Here is a 17,375-nt window from a genome sequence, read left to right on the forward strand (position 1 = left end):
CACTGCATTGATTAGTGATGCCTAATTCTTCATAATTCTTTGTTGTGCCAAATAACTATTTTAAAACACGAAAATTGTAAAATTTTTACCATTAGGATAGTAAATTTAAACTGCTGAGGATTTCACAGATGCAGGATCTTATCAAAGTACTTGAAATTGTGGTCACACAAAAATGACAGAACTGAGCTGTAATAAAGGCAGCAGTCGTTTAATGATGAATAATTAAGTAAGGACATGAAGCATGTTGCTTCCAACTAGCTAAATGCAATGTTGGTGTATAGATGACATGCGACCGCTCAAATTTGTAAAACTTTTAATATAGATATACATTTTGTACAGTATTTTTATTATAGACAAATAAACCTCGTACAAACATTGAACTGTGTTTTTTCTTTGCATATCTTAAAGATTATCTTTAAGCCTTCAATGTTGAGTGTAGAACAAAGAAAGGTCTTAGTATTAGTAGTATTAGTTGGGGGATTGCCAACCAACAAGTTCCATGTCTTCTTAGTCATCAAACAGATCAGCAGTATTATGAACTTTCATTCATATTATTATTTACATTTCCTGGTGGATCTAGGGTTGTACCTGAAAGACAAAAAAGCAAGTCATTATACAGTACAAGTATCATTCCTACTGAAGCTTTTAACATTTCTTTCTTATGGTGACGATTAGTAACCAATGTGGAAAGGATTGAACAACTAAGCGGATTAATAAAAACTGTAGGCTGTAAAAATCAGACGTCATTTAAAAGTCATCAAACCAGACATCCCCTTCAATAAAACATGTCTGGGACCCTACATTAGGCTGAGGGAGGGAGCTGGAGAAGTTGTTGGAAAAACAGAGGTGCTGTTTTCTTTTCCCTTTTTTATTTTCTGTGTGATGTTCCCACTCCATGCATGACTGGCTGAGCATCATGATTCAGAGATCAAACAGTGCTGCTGGACACCGCATGGCTATGGCAGTGTGTATATTCGAGAGTGTATGTTTTTCTGCTTGGGCAGGAGAAATGGCACCACTTGAAAGTCAGGTGAAGTCTCCAGGCAACAATTTTGTGTCTCTGATGAGAACCCAGCAGAACATCTCACTGGAGAGAACAACGGGGAGGTTACGGATTACAACAAGTTATCTGATCTTTTTAGAAACTTTTTTCGGTTTTATAAGAAGTGATCTAGGGACACTATCCTTAAATCAACACAATATAATCACTCGGTTTAAACAGCAAGAGCTCATTAGTAATATCAATGGGGTCTTTGCAGCCCAGCGTGACTTCAGCTGGGAACAACGATTTTCAAACAGTTTGACATCATTGATGTCATACTTTCCAAGTATGCCCTGGAAAAATAAAGGAACTGCTCAAACGGAAAAGCCTCCCGTCAACACCTCACACATGATCCCAGCATTGTCGTGGATCAAAAAGAGAACACACATAGTTTTACAGATCGACAAATTCAGTAAATAACCTCCATTTGTTTGAGTAAAATCAATGATGCGGATGAGCCAAGCTTTAAAACTCAAACATTTGTCGGATCCGATGGTGTAGTGGGCAGCGCTCCGACATGTGGTGCTTTTGCACTTTAGGCGACCCGAGTTCGATTCCCGGCTCGTGGTCATTTGCCGATTCCATACCCCTCTCTCCTCCCTGTACTTTCCTGTCCTCTCCTTAATCACTTTCAAATAAAAGGCATAAAAGGCCCCAAAAAAAAAAAAAACGGACATATAACCGGATACTTGCGCAGCTTTGCATAACCAGTTCTTAGAGCGTGTGTCTGATAGAAATAACAGACTTAAAACGAAACAATGGATTTTTGAAACCCTGCATATATTGTATGTGTAGGTCACGCGGATGTGTGTGCCTACAGGAGAATGTAGTCTAGGACAGTTCTCAAACTAGGGGCCGCGAATGGTGCCGGGAACCCCAGCTTTATGACATTTTATAAAATACATTAATTTATCATATATTCTGTGTAATTAAACCTCAGAGAAATAAGGCTACTAAGACAATGTTAACAATGTTTTATGTCATAAATTTTCTTTGGATGGGCCACGAAGGGATGCACTGTACACACCGAAAAAGTTTGAGAACCACTGGCCTAGGAGATGCTAGAGCTGTAACGATTAATCGCCTGTCCCATTAAAAATGAAAATCGATTCTGAATCGCAAGGCTTCGATTCTGTGTTTCATGCACAGCTTGTGTGTGTACTACGGCATTTGGTCAGTAGGAAGTCCTTATCAATCTAAAATCATTATGAGTCGGAGTCGTTTATAATGTGCATTTAAAAAAAGCAACACTCGTTAAAAAAACTTATTCATAATATTCTTTATTATCATGAAAATATCTGAAACAATTTGAAGAACAGCGATATAAATATTCCTATAGACATTTAATGGAATAGCGTTTGTAATGCTACTTCTTCTGTTGCACAAAGGGAGTTTCTGCATGAGAGCGCCCCCTGGCTTTCAGATGTGCCAGGATTTCACCGTAATTCATTCAAATGTATTCATTAAGAAAACGCCCATTTGCACGATTATTCGTTACAGCCCTAGGAGATGCATTGCATTTTGTCGCAATGCATTGCGTTGAACGTCTGTGTACACGTACGAATCAAACAAACTATACTTTGCAAGGCTGTGCATTCGACTATGTGCATTCGTGTACACATACAAAACGGATTATACTCCTGGCTTTACTGTGCCATCGCAAAGGATATCATATTTTTGTGAGCCTTGATTCTTTAGTCAGAGGTCAGCATTGTATGAAATGAAGTGTTAGTTTAGGCAGGTGGAAAGTCCAGTTTCAAAAGAGACCTTAATGTCATGCTTGTTCCTATCTGCCCATGCTTTTAATGCTTTATTAGCCATACTAATATATGGGCTGCGTACCTGAACAAATCATCACCCAAAGTCTCCTCTCGTTCATTTTGTTTTTCCTCCTGAGGGAGACAGACAGAATGTCAAATTAAAACACAACGGTGATAGTCAACACTACAATTTTTGTCTTTGTGTTTCTCCTCTATAATATGAATAATAAGGGTATTTTCACAGGTATGTTATAATAAAAGCTAAATGTCATTTAAATGGTTAATTAATTAATCAAATATGCATTGTAGCATGAAAACATCCCTTTAAATAATCATTTGGTCCCTGCCACTCTTTCCCTCGATTCTACTGTCTCTCACCTCGGCTGCCTGTCTGAGCCACTCCTCCAGCTCAGAGTTCTTGCTACGATTGTTAGCCACCAGATCAGAGCCTCCGATAATATTAGGCAGCCCCTTTAATCCAGGGACGGATGTCTAGACATGCACACACATACAAAATGATAAACCAATATAAGAGCATGAGACTCTTATCTTATATTACAATTTTGTATGAGACACTCGCTATGGGCAACAGCTCTAACCTTGCAAAATCTTTTGACATTCTTAGCATTGGGGTTGTTGGTCTGTAGCGTGTTGGGTTTTGATCTGGAGGAGGTGCTTACAGTCAGGGACATAAACTGAATCTGTACAAGCCTCCTGGGCAACTCCGAGTCATTCTCACATCCAGATGGAGAGGCTGCGGTCTTCAGAGCAACAGAGTTTTTGTTAGAAAACTACAACAAATTATTAAACACTCAAAACACATTTATGAAAACCCAAAAAAGATATTTTTAACCACTGTAGGTTAAACTGGCTTACAATTAGGTTCTGTATTAAATTATCTCACCTGCAGTTCCTGTTTGGCTACAGGCTCACATGTCTGAGAAATGCCATTTTGGGTCCTTGAAGTCTAAAGAAAAATAGAAACATGGGACTAGCTGTTCTGCAGATAATAAAATAAGGCGACAAGCAGTGAGTTCAAATGGAAGATTATTTTCTTTACCACAACAAATGACACCTCCTCGTTTTTTACATCTTGGTCAATGCCTTTCTCCTCATTGGCTAAACTTAGTGTTTCCTGCACAAGATTTGTCACTTTCTTGGATTCTGGCACTTGATTGGACCTCTTTGACTCCCTTTCAGATGCCTGATTTGTTGCCGTTTGGCCTTTTCTCTCCAGCTGAAAGTGCTGGATGTTGTTGGCACTACTCTGCTGATTCGTTTTGCTTTTTTGCTGATTGGGTAATTGAGGTTTATTGACCGAGCTGTTCCGTCCTGACTCGAGACATTGTTTCTTATTGGCTGCAGCCGGCAGAGGCTCATCCATCTCTTCAGACATGATGGATTCAAGCTCTTCAAGTGACATGTCTAAATCAGCAGGGTCTTCTGGGACATCCTGCTCTGGTTCTTTTCTTTTTTTGCTTTGACTTGAACCGCAGTCCTTTCCCGGTTGGGCCACACTGTGACCGGCACTTAAACCCAGACAAGAGCTCAGACCCAGACTGGCGCTCAATTGCGGTTTAGCGCTCTGCTGGTTTTGGGCTGTACTTGAGGTTTTTTGAGATCTACTGGTGGAGGAACCTTTCTGAGCATAAGAAGGGCCAGAACCAATCATCTCATCATCTTTGTCCTCGCTGTCTTTTCTGGAAAACTTGGTCTTTGACTGGACAGAATTAGCACTGTCTTCAAGTTGTCTGCAATCGAAAGAGCACCGGTGATAATTTTCCGTTATGGATAATTTCAACTTTATGGGGACAGGGTTTAGATTATTTCAGGACTAGGCCTTAGATATATAAGGACATTTAAGTAGTTTTTACAAACATACCTTTCAAAAAATCTTAACGGTGTGCATCTTGAGACAAAACATTGGCATTGATACAGTTGAAACCAGATATTTACATACACTTCAGAAAAGAACACAAAAACTTTTATTTCTCTACTGTCATACATTATTTCAGAGTAAACTTTTTCTTTTTTATATTAATAAATATTAACATAGAATCGAGCAAGGGAGAATTTTTATTTATTTTTCTTCTCACTTTCATCAAAGTCAGAAGTATACATACACTCCCTTAGTATTTGGTAGAATTGCCCCGAAACTGTTTCACTTGGGCCAGACGTTTTGGGTATCCTTCCACAAGCTTTCTAAAATAATTTGCTGAAATTTTGGCCCACTACTCTTGACAGAACTGCTGTAACTGGGTCAGGTGTGTAGGCCTTCTTGCTCGCACTCGCCTTTTCAGTGCCGTCCACAAATCTCCTATGGGATTGAGATCAGGGCTTACCAATACCTTGACTTTGTTGTCTTTAAGCCACTTTGTAACTAATTTGGAGGTATGCTTGGGGTCATTGTCCATTTGGAAGACCCATTTGCGCCCCAGCTTTAACTTCCTTGCTGATGTCTTCAGATGTTGCTTCAATACATCCACATAAGTTTCTTTTCTCATGATGCCATCTATTTTGTGAAGTGCACCAGTTCCTTCTGCAGCAAAGCAGCCCTACAACATTATACTACCACCCCCATACTTCACAGTTGGGATGGTGTTCTGAGGCTTCAAAGCTTCGCCCTTTTTCCTCCAAATATACCATTTATCATTATGTCCGAACGGTTAAATTTTTGTTTCGTCAGACCACAGGACATGTCTCCAGAAATTAAGATTTTTTCCCCATGTGCAGTTGCAAACTGTAGTCTGGCTTTTTTATGGTGCTTTTGAAGTAATGGCTTTCTCCTCCCAGAGCAAACTTTCAGCTAATGGTGATGCAGAACTAGTTTAACTGTGGATAATGACACTGTCTTACCAGCTTCAGCCAACATCTTCACAAGATCTTTTACTGTTGTCCTGCGGTTGATTTGCACATTTTGCACCAAAAACGTTCCTCTCTTGGACTCAGAATTCGTTTTCTTCCAGAGCGGTATGATGGTTGTACATTCAAGTTTTTTATACTTGCATATAATTGTCTGAACAGATGAACGTGGGACCTTCAGGCATCTGGAAATTGCACCTAAGGATGAGACACACTTGTGGAGGTCCACAATTCTTTTCCTGATGTCTTGGTGGAATTACCTTGACTTTCTCATGATGTCAAGGAAAGAGGCTCTGTGTTTGAGGTGTGCCTTTATATGCATCCACAGATGTACCACCATTAACTCAAATGGAATCAATTAACCTATTAGAAGCGTCTTAAGCTCAAAATGGAATCATCTGGAGTTTTTTGTTTGTTTAAAAACACAATAAACTTAGTGTATGTATATTTCTGACTTTGATAAAAGTGATAAGAAAAATACATAAAAATTATCCCTTGCTCAATTCTGACATTTAACAAATGCAAAAAATATGTTAATATTTATTGATCTAAAACAGAAAAAGTTTACTCTGATTTAATGTATGACAGTAATGAAATAAAAGTTTTTGTGTTTTTTTCTTAAGTGTATGTAAAAATCTTGTTTCAACTGTATATGTTAAGATATGTCAGTATGAGGTTTTTTTTAATTAAGGCAGTTCACACATGACTTTAGTCTAGGACTAGGATAAGCCTCATCTGGAAACCGCCCCTATATAATGGATTAAATAAAATCTCATGTTCAACATTTACAAAAATACTTTCAAACTTTTTACCAGGAATGTACAGAAAAGACTTTTAATGTGATTTTAGGTTTTGAAACTTTACTCTAACCCTCTAACAACACCCCCACACACACACACACTTTCTAGGTAAAGATGTCTTATAAGCAAGTGTTTATGTTTATTTAAGACAAAAATAAATGTGGCATATGTGACGTGACGTGAGATTGTATCATACTTGCCTTTTCTTGCTGACAGGCTGGAAGTAGTTGGTGAGAGATGGCTGTTTTGGTTGGGACTGTGTGGAGCTGCCACTGGCAGGGTCTGTCAATTTCAACCCCCTGCCTGAAGAGGAAAAACTTGTTTTCAACCTTTGCTCGGGTTTAACCCCACTGGAGCTCTCTGTTGACATCACTGTCTCATTGATAATGTGAGAAGCAGAAGGTTCTGGGCCGAGGGATGGTTTACTGGTTGGCAATTTGGAAAGGCGTGAAGGCCTTTGTGCGGAGTCCGTCTTCTCTGGAGTCTCACCAACTGCACTGATTCCACTTGTATCTATCCTGCAAAAGTGACCATAAGTGTACTAAAAATCCTGGTATTTGCAAAGAATGGTTGGAAAACTATTACCTACAGTTGAGTAGTGTACACATGGTCTTAGTTTTTTGTCTCATATTTTGAAATAGTGCTACTTTTACCTACAAATAAGTTTCTAATATGAGCTGACCATTCGCTAAAAAGTTATTATAGCAAACTATACTGGAGAAAGATAACATTATTCACAGCAGTACTTCTCTCTGTTACCTGCTTCGGTCATGCGTGATCTCAGTGTTGACCACATAAGCTGTGATGTTCTGGGAAGGTGCTGCAAGAGCCGTTTCATCCACAGCAGTGTTTTGTGAAAGTGTTGCTGAAGCCATGATCGGCTTCCCTTTCATCGATTCTGTGGGAAAATATAGAGTTAGATTATGCACACAATAAATAAAAAACATATTTATTCATCCTGTAAGTCATTATTAAATCATCTTTAGTCTCACACGAAGCTAAAGACTTATAGGGCGTTAGCGACCTGATGCATTATGGCACGCTAAACCAGAAAGGCTGTATAAAAGCAGTCAGTCCGAACTTCGTTCCACCAGTAACAAAGCTCAGTTTACAACTTCTGAAATAGGGACTGCTTTAGAGAAGCAACAAAAAGTTGAGATGCACCAATATATTGGTCAATAATTGGTATCGGTCGATAAAAGCAATTTGCACACTATCGGCAATGACAATATCTTCAATCAAAAGAGAACAGGAAAATGCAATGAATTTGAGATCTGTGTATAGAAAATGTAAACAAAACATCACTAGTTTAATGTTTAACATAAATGCTCATTATATCAACGACTAATATTCATAGAATATAATTCAATATTTTTAATATATGAGCATCTCTAACAAAAAGAATTTAAGACACTGTATATTTTGCTTTGTATGTCTGATTTATGTACATGAAATTACTGTTTATCCATTTTGAATAAAATGAAATTCTAAAAACAAAGTCTACAGACACTTCCAACTAATTTCTTAGTCATTAACAGAGACTGTCTTGCCATTATTTTATCAATTCATTTTGAAAGAATAGTCTCCAAACCTTTGAATGCCATTTAGATGGCCTATATCTGGCCAGTTTAAAAAGAGACAGATTGGCCAAAAACTGCTGTTAATTTACTCACTTCAGGCCAAATGTAGGTGACATTTTTATTCAGAACATTTTTAGCTGAAACCATGATCATTGGGGATTTATAAAAGTCTCCGGATGCCATTTCTTAGCAAATAAAAAAGCTGAAAAATAGTAAGCTGCTTCTTGTGTTGTTTTTTGACGGTTGGCGTCTGATGCGGTACCACCTACTGATCTGGGATCACATATTGACTTCATTAAACATGAACTGATGTGCCCATATGTAAAAAAAAAAGTAGGTTGTGGTAATGGACCAGAAGCAAACACCAATAAACAACACAGATCCAGACCCTTGTGAATGTGCTCAAGATCATTTGCCATAAACTATGAATTACATTTATTACATTTGAATTACATATTTGCCAGATTCTTTTTTTAAAGTGAGTTATAGTACATTCAATCAGTACATCTTAGTATGTGTGTTTCCTAGGGTGGAACTCATGACCTTTGCGATACAAGTCAGCTATACAAGACTCTAGAGCAGTCTGTGTGCACTGGACATGTCATTGATTTTGCAAGTATACCTACCAGAACGTATAGATGAGCAGGGATTGCAGTATGTTTGATTATTAATATGAATTGCAGCCAATCCAATCTCAGACTCTGTAATAAAGCGTAAGCCATTTCTGCATAAAAAAAGAAAACAGAGTATTACTCACAATTGGGGACGTAAATTATACAAGTGCTTCAGTATAGGCTATTATTTACATATACACACACATATACATATATATTGCTTTATTTTGCGTTCTCCTTTTTTAATAAGTTACTTGATTTATACAGTTTACTTAATTTATGTCTTTTTTATTGCTTGTAATCTATTTTTGTTCTTATATTAACATTTTGATTGCAATAACCTTACTCTTGAGACTTAAGTAAAACAAGAGCCCTTAATTAAATTAAGACATTATATTCAAACCAACCACAAACTGAACACCAGTTAAATTATATTAATCAATCAATACAATACAAAAAAAAAAAAAATCAATATTCATATTAATCAAAATTTACAGATTGGGATGCATGGCCCAAACCCCAATACATACCCATGCAAAATCCTTGCCACAGAGTCCACCCATTTCTTGGTGGTGGGAGGGATTATAACCTGCGAGTTTCCAGATATCACATCAACCACACAAGTACTGCTTGACTCCAGGAGTGAAAGGGGCAGAGAGCCCTCCTCCAACAGCTGGTTGACCCCACCTCCACAACTCACTGCCTGACTTAAACGCTTCATCTAAGAAAAACACAAAACATTTATGACTATCATCTGTGTGATAAAAAGAAACCTCAAGTTATTACCAGCTAACATAGCTTCTTGTATGTTTTAACAAACAATTTGCAAAGCTTTGATAGAGGTACAATAAAAACTCCAAAACAGGCATTGTCTGATGCAGGTGTGGGCAGTATGGCCTAATTTCGAAAACACTGTAGGGGTAATCGAATGGTATTTATTATCACCCTTGTTTTTGCTAAATATTAAACCCGAAAATGCTCATGTCTAACATAACCAAGTCCTAGGGCTGCAGGATATTGGGGGAAAACTGGTATTGCATTATTTTTCGGCACTATATTTGGTGATATGAAACGCAGGATGATTATATATAATTACTTGAAAAGCTGTATTTGAGAAGAATTAATTTTTCTAGAATGGTGTTTCCCAACCAGGCTTCAAGATGAAAACCAATGTAAGCCAACCAGGCTTCAAGAAAAAAACTAATGTTAAAATAACCTAAAGCAACTAAAAATCCTGATATTTTCTAGTGTTTGGTTATTTTTGTAATGTATATATGATCTGTCTAGTTATGCCAAGCTGTAGTATATTTTATTGGGTAGAAATGATAAGTGGGAGGGCCTTCAAATTTTGTAGTGAACAATAGGGGGGTCTTAAATTGAAAAAGGTTGAGAACCCCTGTTCTAGAATGATTTTGTAAGGAACGGCATTTCCGTTTAAAAAAAAAAAAACTCTGTTTCCATAAGTCATGCTTTGCATTTCTCATACAGCTCTGGGGGTGGCAACTTAATATGCCAATTTTGTCAAGTGCAATGCATGCATTATAATTATAAACTTAGTGTTGATTTACCATACTACATTTCACATTCAGCAATGTTTTTATTCCAGATGTACACAGCTCAATTGCCTTAGTGCATGGTGTAGATTTATGTCAAAAAATAAATGACTAGTCCTCCTTTTATCCATTATATGACTCCTAGTCCTATAAAGCTGACTAAATTTTTTTAATGCAGAACAGCTGAAGCTTTACTTCAATAGATGATTTCTACAATCACCTTGTATATACGATTATGTACACAGTATGTGCTTTTGGGAACTTCGAAGGAAGGTCAGGGGAAAAAGCCTGATTTAAGAGTAAAGCTTTAGCCTTTTATCTATTCGCTTACATTTTAAATGCAAATTGCAAAAAGGCCTACATTTAACCTTATCCCATGTACAATTAGTAATGTGACAAAATCATGCTGCTGTAATTTCCATCATACAGGCGGACCTGCTGGTTACAGGGAATCTTACAGCTGCCCTTTGCTCTGCTTTTCCTCTGAACCAATCAGATCTTCATCCACCGCTTTATTAACAGGCAACAGCAGGGGAAATCTCCCAGAAAAGATATTACATCTACACCCTCAGGGTCAATGTAGATAAATATATAATTGTATAAAAGCCTTTACTGTACAGAACAGTCTGACAAATTAAAGCCTTATGACTGTAGACTAAACCTTTTTGTACAAATGATGAGTTTAAGGGGAACTTTTCTCTGTTTTGGTACTAGGCATGTAATAAGAAACATGCAGATACAAAAATAATCTTAACTGTACTCATATTTGGTGAAAACGCTATTTTTTCAGTGTGCTACCTGCAGCCCAGCCAGCAAATACATCCTGCTTTACCTTCAAGAGTCATTACTCACAGCTTTCATGACGAATAGTGAAAGCACATCGCATACATCTGACATAGTCTTGTTTCAGGTTTCTTTATTAAAATGAATGGTGGTTTTAGAGGTATTAGTATTTATATCACAATCAAAAAGATAGAGAGTTATAGTAGCAATATAAACAGGCTATTAGTAATAATGATAAACCATCTTGCCTGTTTGGAGTTCAAGAACACAAATGTTTTCCCCTTAAAGAGAGCTTTTCTCTCTGGCCGAGCGCTCAAGTCCAGATCCTCTATAGACAGGCTGGGCTCATCAATCGGAGGCCTAAATCTGATCCGTATTAAAAAGAAATGTAAAACTGAGATCTAATATATTTGTTGCACGTATTAATATGTATCATTGTAGCTTATATTATATAAAGTTACATAATAAAGCATTTACATTTATGCATTTGGCAGACACTTTTACCCAAATCAAATCAAAACTTTAAGGAAATCAAACCAATAGCACAACACAAGGTGCAAGTGAAAGAAATTATCTTTCATTACCTCTCAGGTTCAGGCAAAGGCAGTTTCTGCTGCATGGCTTTGCTAAACGCCCTGAAAAATTCAGGCTTTACTATAGGCCGACAGCACAACAGTGCGCAAATTGTCTATCAAAGAGAAAGAGAGAGATTAAGGTTATCTTCAAATTGTATTTTGAGGATTTTCATCAGGAATCATATAAACATTCCCTTCAAGGATCAAATGATGTGTGTAACATGTTATAGTAATCAATGGCTTCCTGACCTTTATAGTGATCTTTACAGTGGGCATGACAAGATGTGTACAGTTCAGTGTCCATGAGTTGACTAGTTGCCCTCCGACGGAGCGCAGGTCTTGAGAGAGGGAGGCTTTTCCGTCATTATCAACACATGATGAGCAAACCACAACACAATCCTTCTCCAGCCTGGGTGAGAAATCGTGGTTCATATCATCCATATAAAAACATGCAAATATAATAAAATGGTATAAAAAACATCACCAAAACAAATGTAAAAGTGTAAAAGCCATAAGCCTATGTATTCTCATATACACAAATATTTATACACAACACAAACCTGAACTTGCTTTGAAACACTCCGAATGTGACTTTGTCTCCTGGCTGGAGGATCCTTGTGGAGCCAGTCTCAAGCTTCTCATCATTGACAAAGGTGCCATATTTAGAGCTCTCTTTCAATGAGATTCCCTGCCAAAGCATACAGTCATGAAGCCAAATGGTCTAATGTAGCTAAAATACTATGGGGCCACCTAGGGCCTGATGATTACAAGCACACATTTAAAGACTGCCTTATTTTTTCAAACCCCATCCCAATAAAATTATACATACTGTAAAATTAAAAATACAATCAATTATTTGTATAGGCTGAACTGTGTTGTAGTTTATTTGGTTTGTATGGTTTTTATTACATAATGCATCATTTTTCTAAAAGAAACATTTTCACCTCATAAAAAATTAAGAGTAGAAAAAATTCTCCTGATTTCTCCTATGTACTTAAACTATTCGTTATTCTAATAACATTTGATTACTTTTTAACAAGTTAGTATTATATAAATAATTTATTTAGCTCTGAATGCACCACAGTGCAAATGACTAAATGAAATAATGATACACATGATTACTGCTCAGACAGTGTCACTAACTTAACTTAATCAAAAAAATAATAACTACAATTTAGAGAAACTAATTAGTACTTTGAAATCTGAGTACTTGGGTGAAATTATTTTCACAGCCAGTGATATTATGAACATTCACTTACAGCTGCACCAACACCTCTTCTTTGTTACATTTTGTTACATATAAAATAGCAGACAAGATTCAGAAGAAAAAAAACTGTAATCTTTGCCAGATAAAAATTTCAAATAGGTCCACCCCAATGTGTGTATGATATTCTGGTCTGAGATATCCCTGTTGGCTACAGGGGCCTCTAGGGCCCAACATCAGACCTCAATACAGAATTCCAAATATGCTATATGTTGAACGTTACGTGAACTCTAGGTTAATCTCTGAAAAGATATAGGGTTGGTTTCGCAGAGACGCAAACAGGGATTAGTTTAAAACAGGACTAGGCCTTAGTTTAATTACGAAATATAACTAGTTTTAACAAATACCTTACTAAAAACATTACTTGTGTGCATTTTGAGGCAAAACAATAGGCACTGATGTATTTTAAGATATGTCAGTGCAAGTTGTTTTCAGTTTGGGCAGCTCCTACATTTGTTTTAGTCTAGGACTAGTCTAATCCCTGTCTGGGAAACCGCCCCATAAAGTATCAAAAAAGTAGTGCTGATTAATCGTAATTAAGATTAATCACGATTAATCGTATACAAAATAAAAGTGATTTTTGGAATAATATACATGTGTGTGCAATTATTATAAATACACACACACATTCATGTATGTATTTAAGAAACATTTGCATGTGTATATACACTCACCTAAAGGATTATTAGGAACACCATACTATACTGTGTTTGACCCCCTTTCGCCTTCAGAACTGCCTCAATTCTACATTGCATTGATTCAACAAGGTGAAAGCATTCTTTGGAAATGTTGGCCCATATTGATAGGATAGCATCTTGCAGTTGATGGAGATTTGTGGAATGTACATCCAGGGCACGAAGCTCCCGTTCCACCACATCCCAAAGATGCTCTATTGGGTTGAGATCAGGTGGCCATTTTAGTACAGTGATCTCATTGTCATGTTCAAGAAACCAGTTCGAAATTATTCGAGCTTTGTGACATGGTGCATTATCCTGCTGGAAATAGCCAACACAGGATGGATACATGGTGGTCATAAAGGAATGGACATGGTCAGAAACAATGCTCAGGTAGGCTGTGGCATTTAAACGACGCCCAATTGGCACTAAGGGGCCTAAAGTGTGCCAAGAAAACATCCCCCACATCATTACACCACCAATACCAGCATGCTCAGTGGTAACAAGGCATGATGGATCCATGTTCTCATTCTGTTTATGGCAAATTCTGACTCTACCATCTGAATGTCTCAACAGAAATCGAGACTCATCAGACCAGCCTCAAGGTTGTGCATCTTCACAAATGCTTTGCTGCATACCTCGGTTGTAACGAGTGGTTATTTCGGTCAAAGTTGCTCTTCTATCAGCTTGAATCAGTCGGCCCATTCTCCTCTGACCTCTAGCATCAACAAGGCTTTTTTTGCCCACAGGACTGCCGCATACTGGATGTTTTTCCCTTTTCACACCATTCTTTGTAAACCCCAGAAATGGTTGTGCGTGAAAATCCCAGTAACTGAGCAGATTGGGAAATACTCAGACCGGCCTGTCTGGCACCAACAACCATGCCACCCTCAAAATTGCTTAAATCACCTTTCATTCCCATTCTGACATTCAATTTGGAGTTCATAAGATTCTCTTGACCAGGACCACACCACTAAATGCATTGAAGCAACTGCCATGTGATTGGTTGATTAGATAGTTGCATTAATGAGAAATTGAACAGGTGTTCCTAATAATCCTTTAGGTGAGTGTATATTTAGTTATATTTTTATATATTCTATATTATATTATAAATAAAAAAATTATATGTAAATAAAAAAAATCTGAAAAAAATATATGTATGTATTTGTGTTTAAATATACATAATAATTACATACAGTACACACACATATATTATGCAAAAAAAATCACTTTTATTTTGTATGCCCACCACTAGGTTTAAGATGTCAACAAGCATATCCAGTGGACATTGGTTATCAGTTTGGTAGCTCTTGAAGGCTTCATGTATGAAAACAGCACCATGTCAGCGTAGAGCATACAGAACCGGAAGTGATGTACTAGTTTACAGGAATGTTGAAGTAAGTTGCGCATATACACCATTAAAAGAGTCCACCAAGGATATGTGATCTATAATCTCTTCTCTGTATCTATATAGTTGCTAGATAATTGCTTCCTATGGTGTTAGTGAATGGCTGGATCCTTGTTGGTCATAGTCCACAGAATGTTTCCTAATACAATATATGATCCCTTTTGTTCTTTAGGGTCCAATTCCCTTACTAAACCTTGAAATTGAAGATACTATTTACGTCATAGGCCATGTGATCATTAAAAGCATTTATGTTGTATAGAACAGTACATACTAGGCTGCTATCATGTACACTTTTGTTATTTCTCTATAGAGATACAGTAATGCAGCACAGAAATGCTCAGGAGTAGAATTTCCTCACCTGTTCAGTGACAGTAAGGTGGGCATGCTCACGGCTGATGGACTGATCATTAGATAGCAGTATCTCACAGTTCTTACGGCCGACTACATACTTCTGACCTGGCAGCAGAAAGAAGCTTTCCCCTTCACAGACAACATGAAAGACTGCTTAAAAAATGACTCGAGGAAAAAACAATGAAGTCATAATATCTATTCAAAACCTGAAATTATTAATAATTGTTAATCGTCTGCTTGTGTCATATGACAGAAGTCCAAAAAACTACATTAAGATGATGAACCATAGGTGATAAACGTACACTAAATGTCATATTATGTAGTACGACTCCAATATACTTCTGCCTGTCTGATATCTAAGTTAGCGGTGTCTGTTCATAACAGAGATATACAAGTTACATACATACATGTTAGTATCGTAAGGTAACGTTACGTAAAAAACGTTTGCAAGATAATTGCAAGTATTTTTGGTTAGTAGCTGGCCTGAACCTTACTTTTACTTACTGACTAACCGATTATGTACAAAAATGTTAACGTTACCTCCAGATTCGGCTGGTTGAAGTTTCCACATTCTAATATAGCGATTCGACAGTTTACTATATTTAATTCATAAACCATTTACTGTTTATGTTGTTATCGTGCACATTAAATCTCTGGTAAACATATATTTAAAGTCTAAACTGCGCTTAGCGGCGCGCCACATTTACGTCGATGGGCGACGTAATACATTTCAGTTTCAAAATAAAAGTCGCGCATGCGCGACTCGATGCCACGCCTCTCACCAGTGTGACTTTTATGTTAAAAAAAATCTGTGTATAGGACAATAATATGAAGATCGTAATGCAAATATGAGACAATAAGATCATGATTAATAATTGCAGTACTCTTAAAATAAAGTTTCTGTTTATATATTTATTCAAGTGTTCTTTTTATTTTACATAACTTGCATTAAAAGTTCATGAAGTAGAGCTGATTTAATGTTCCCAAAATAACCCATAAAATCCCTAAATCATATTCCCAATCAGCTGTAGCATGTCAGTGTGCAAGACAAGAGGTAGAATATCAAGCTCTGTTTCAGAATTGTTTTCAGTGCTCCAGTAAGTTACAGAATGGGTGTATAAGCGTAGGGCCGTGCATTAAAGTTATTTACATATATAGAAATTGTATTAATGCATTATTTAGTTGCATTGCTTCCAATTCAAAGCCATTAGCTAAGCATTCCAGAGTCCTTTAAACAATCCACAACTGTAATAGTATTCCTTTATATATACATCATTTCAGAAGACAACACAATTGGTACATTTATCCTCTTTATAGAGGTCTACGGCATTCTTTCCACAGTTTTATTATTTCCACACTTTTCAGAATAATGAAAAATCCTTGAACATATCAGCCTTTTCTACCCAATTTTTGTCTTAACAGATATCTTTATCATTACAAGGACCCATCTTTCTTGAATAGTTCAAGGTCTGCATAACTTACAAGTATGTTTATTGCAAGAGAATCATAAATTCTCCTCAAACATTTCTTTGCATTAGTGGCATTTAGCTTCGTATCAGTGCAATACATAAGCATGTGTGTGAGTGTGCAATAAGAAAGAAAACCAACATGCCTTCTCAATACATGCAGAGGCATTCTGTAAGAAACTATTACACTGACTGAATCTCGAGTCCACAATGTGAAGACAGACAGATGCAAAAAATAATGCTTCAAATAAATTAGCTAAGTTGCATGCACTTCTAATAAAAACAATGGATTTAAATACATCAACCTCAAGTGCCGAGTTAAACAGTCATGAGAGGTTAAACACAGAGCCATGAGATATACATATGTAAGATGCAGTTCAGATTACTTTTCTGCTACACTATGTAAAAGGTTAAGGTGTAAGAGATGGCCAGAGTAAAAAGCGTTAAATGTCCAGTTACACAAGAGTTAACACCGCACTCCAAGTGTGCGTGTGAGCATGCATCATGAGTATGTTTGTAATTGCATGACTGCTGTAAATGTGATAAGCTGCATTCTTTCCCAATGCTTGTAAACACAGTGAGTGAGAAACGAGAAAGAACAGATGAATATGTCCGAGGATGTAAAAAAAGCAGAAGGAAAGAG

General features: G+C 37.0%; 1 protein-coding gene across 1 annotated transcript; it reads right to left on the reverse strand.

Annotated features, from left to right (window-relative positions):
- Positions 1-296: 296 nt before the first annotated feature.
- On the reverse strand, positions 297-16,010 carry nbn (nibrin). The gene is made up of 16 exons (XM_065261003.2): positions 15,807-16,010; positions 15,274-15,395; positions 12,130-12,257; positions 11,819-11,978; positions 11,579-11,682; positions 11,243-11,360; positions 9,189-9,379; positions 8,671-8,768; positions 7,224-7,362; positions 6,665-6,982; positions 3,863-4,553; positions 3,707-3,769; positions 3,402-3,563; positions 3,181-3,294; positions 2,885-2,934; positions 297-588 (listed from the first exon to the last, which is right to left on the reverse strand). Exons 1-16 carry the CDS (start codon positions 15,835-15,837, stop codon positions 555-557), a joined length of 2,523 nt encoding a protein of 840 aa, XP_065117075.1. The 5' UTR covers positions 15,838-16,010; the 3' UTR covers positions 297-554.
- Positions 16,011-17,375: the final 1,365 nt, after the last annotated feature.

The sequence above is a fragment of the Paramisgurnus dabryanus genome, chromosome 13 (genome assembly GCF_030506205.2).
Source record: "Paramisgurnus dabryanus chromosome 13, PD_genome_1.1, whole genome shotgun sequence".
Classification (NCBI taxonomy): domain Eukaryota; kingdom Metazoa; phylum Chordata; class Actinopteri; order Cypriniformes; family Cobitidae; genus Paramisgurnus; species Paramisgurnus dabryanus.

What these genes read in the sequence shown, in the direction of transcription:
- nbn (XM_065261003.2), bottom strand. Translation starts at nt 15,837, where the DNA reads ATGTGGAAACTTCAACCAGCCGAATCTGGAG. An exon ending in GTGGCAAGGATTTTGCATGG is followed by an intron (nt 8,769 to 9,188) that starts GTATGTATTGGG and finishes TTTTTTATGCAG; the next exon opens with AAATGGCTTACGCTTTATTA. An exon ending in GGCTCAGACAGGCAGCCGAG is followed by an intron (nt 2,935 to 3,180) that starts GTGAGAGACAGT and finishes TGTCTCCCTCAG; the next exon opens with GAGGAAAAACAAAATGAACG.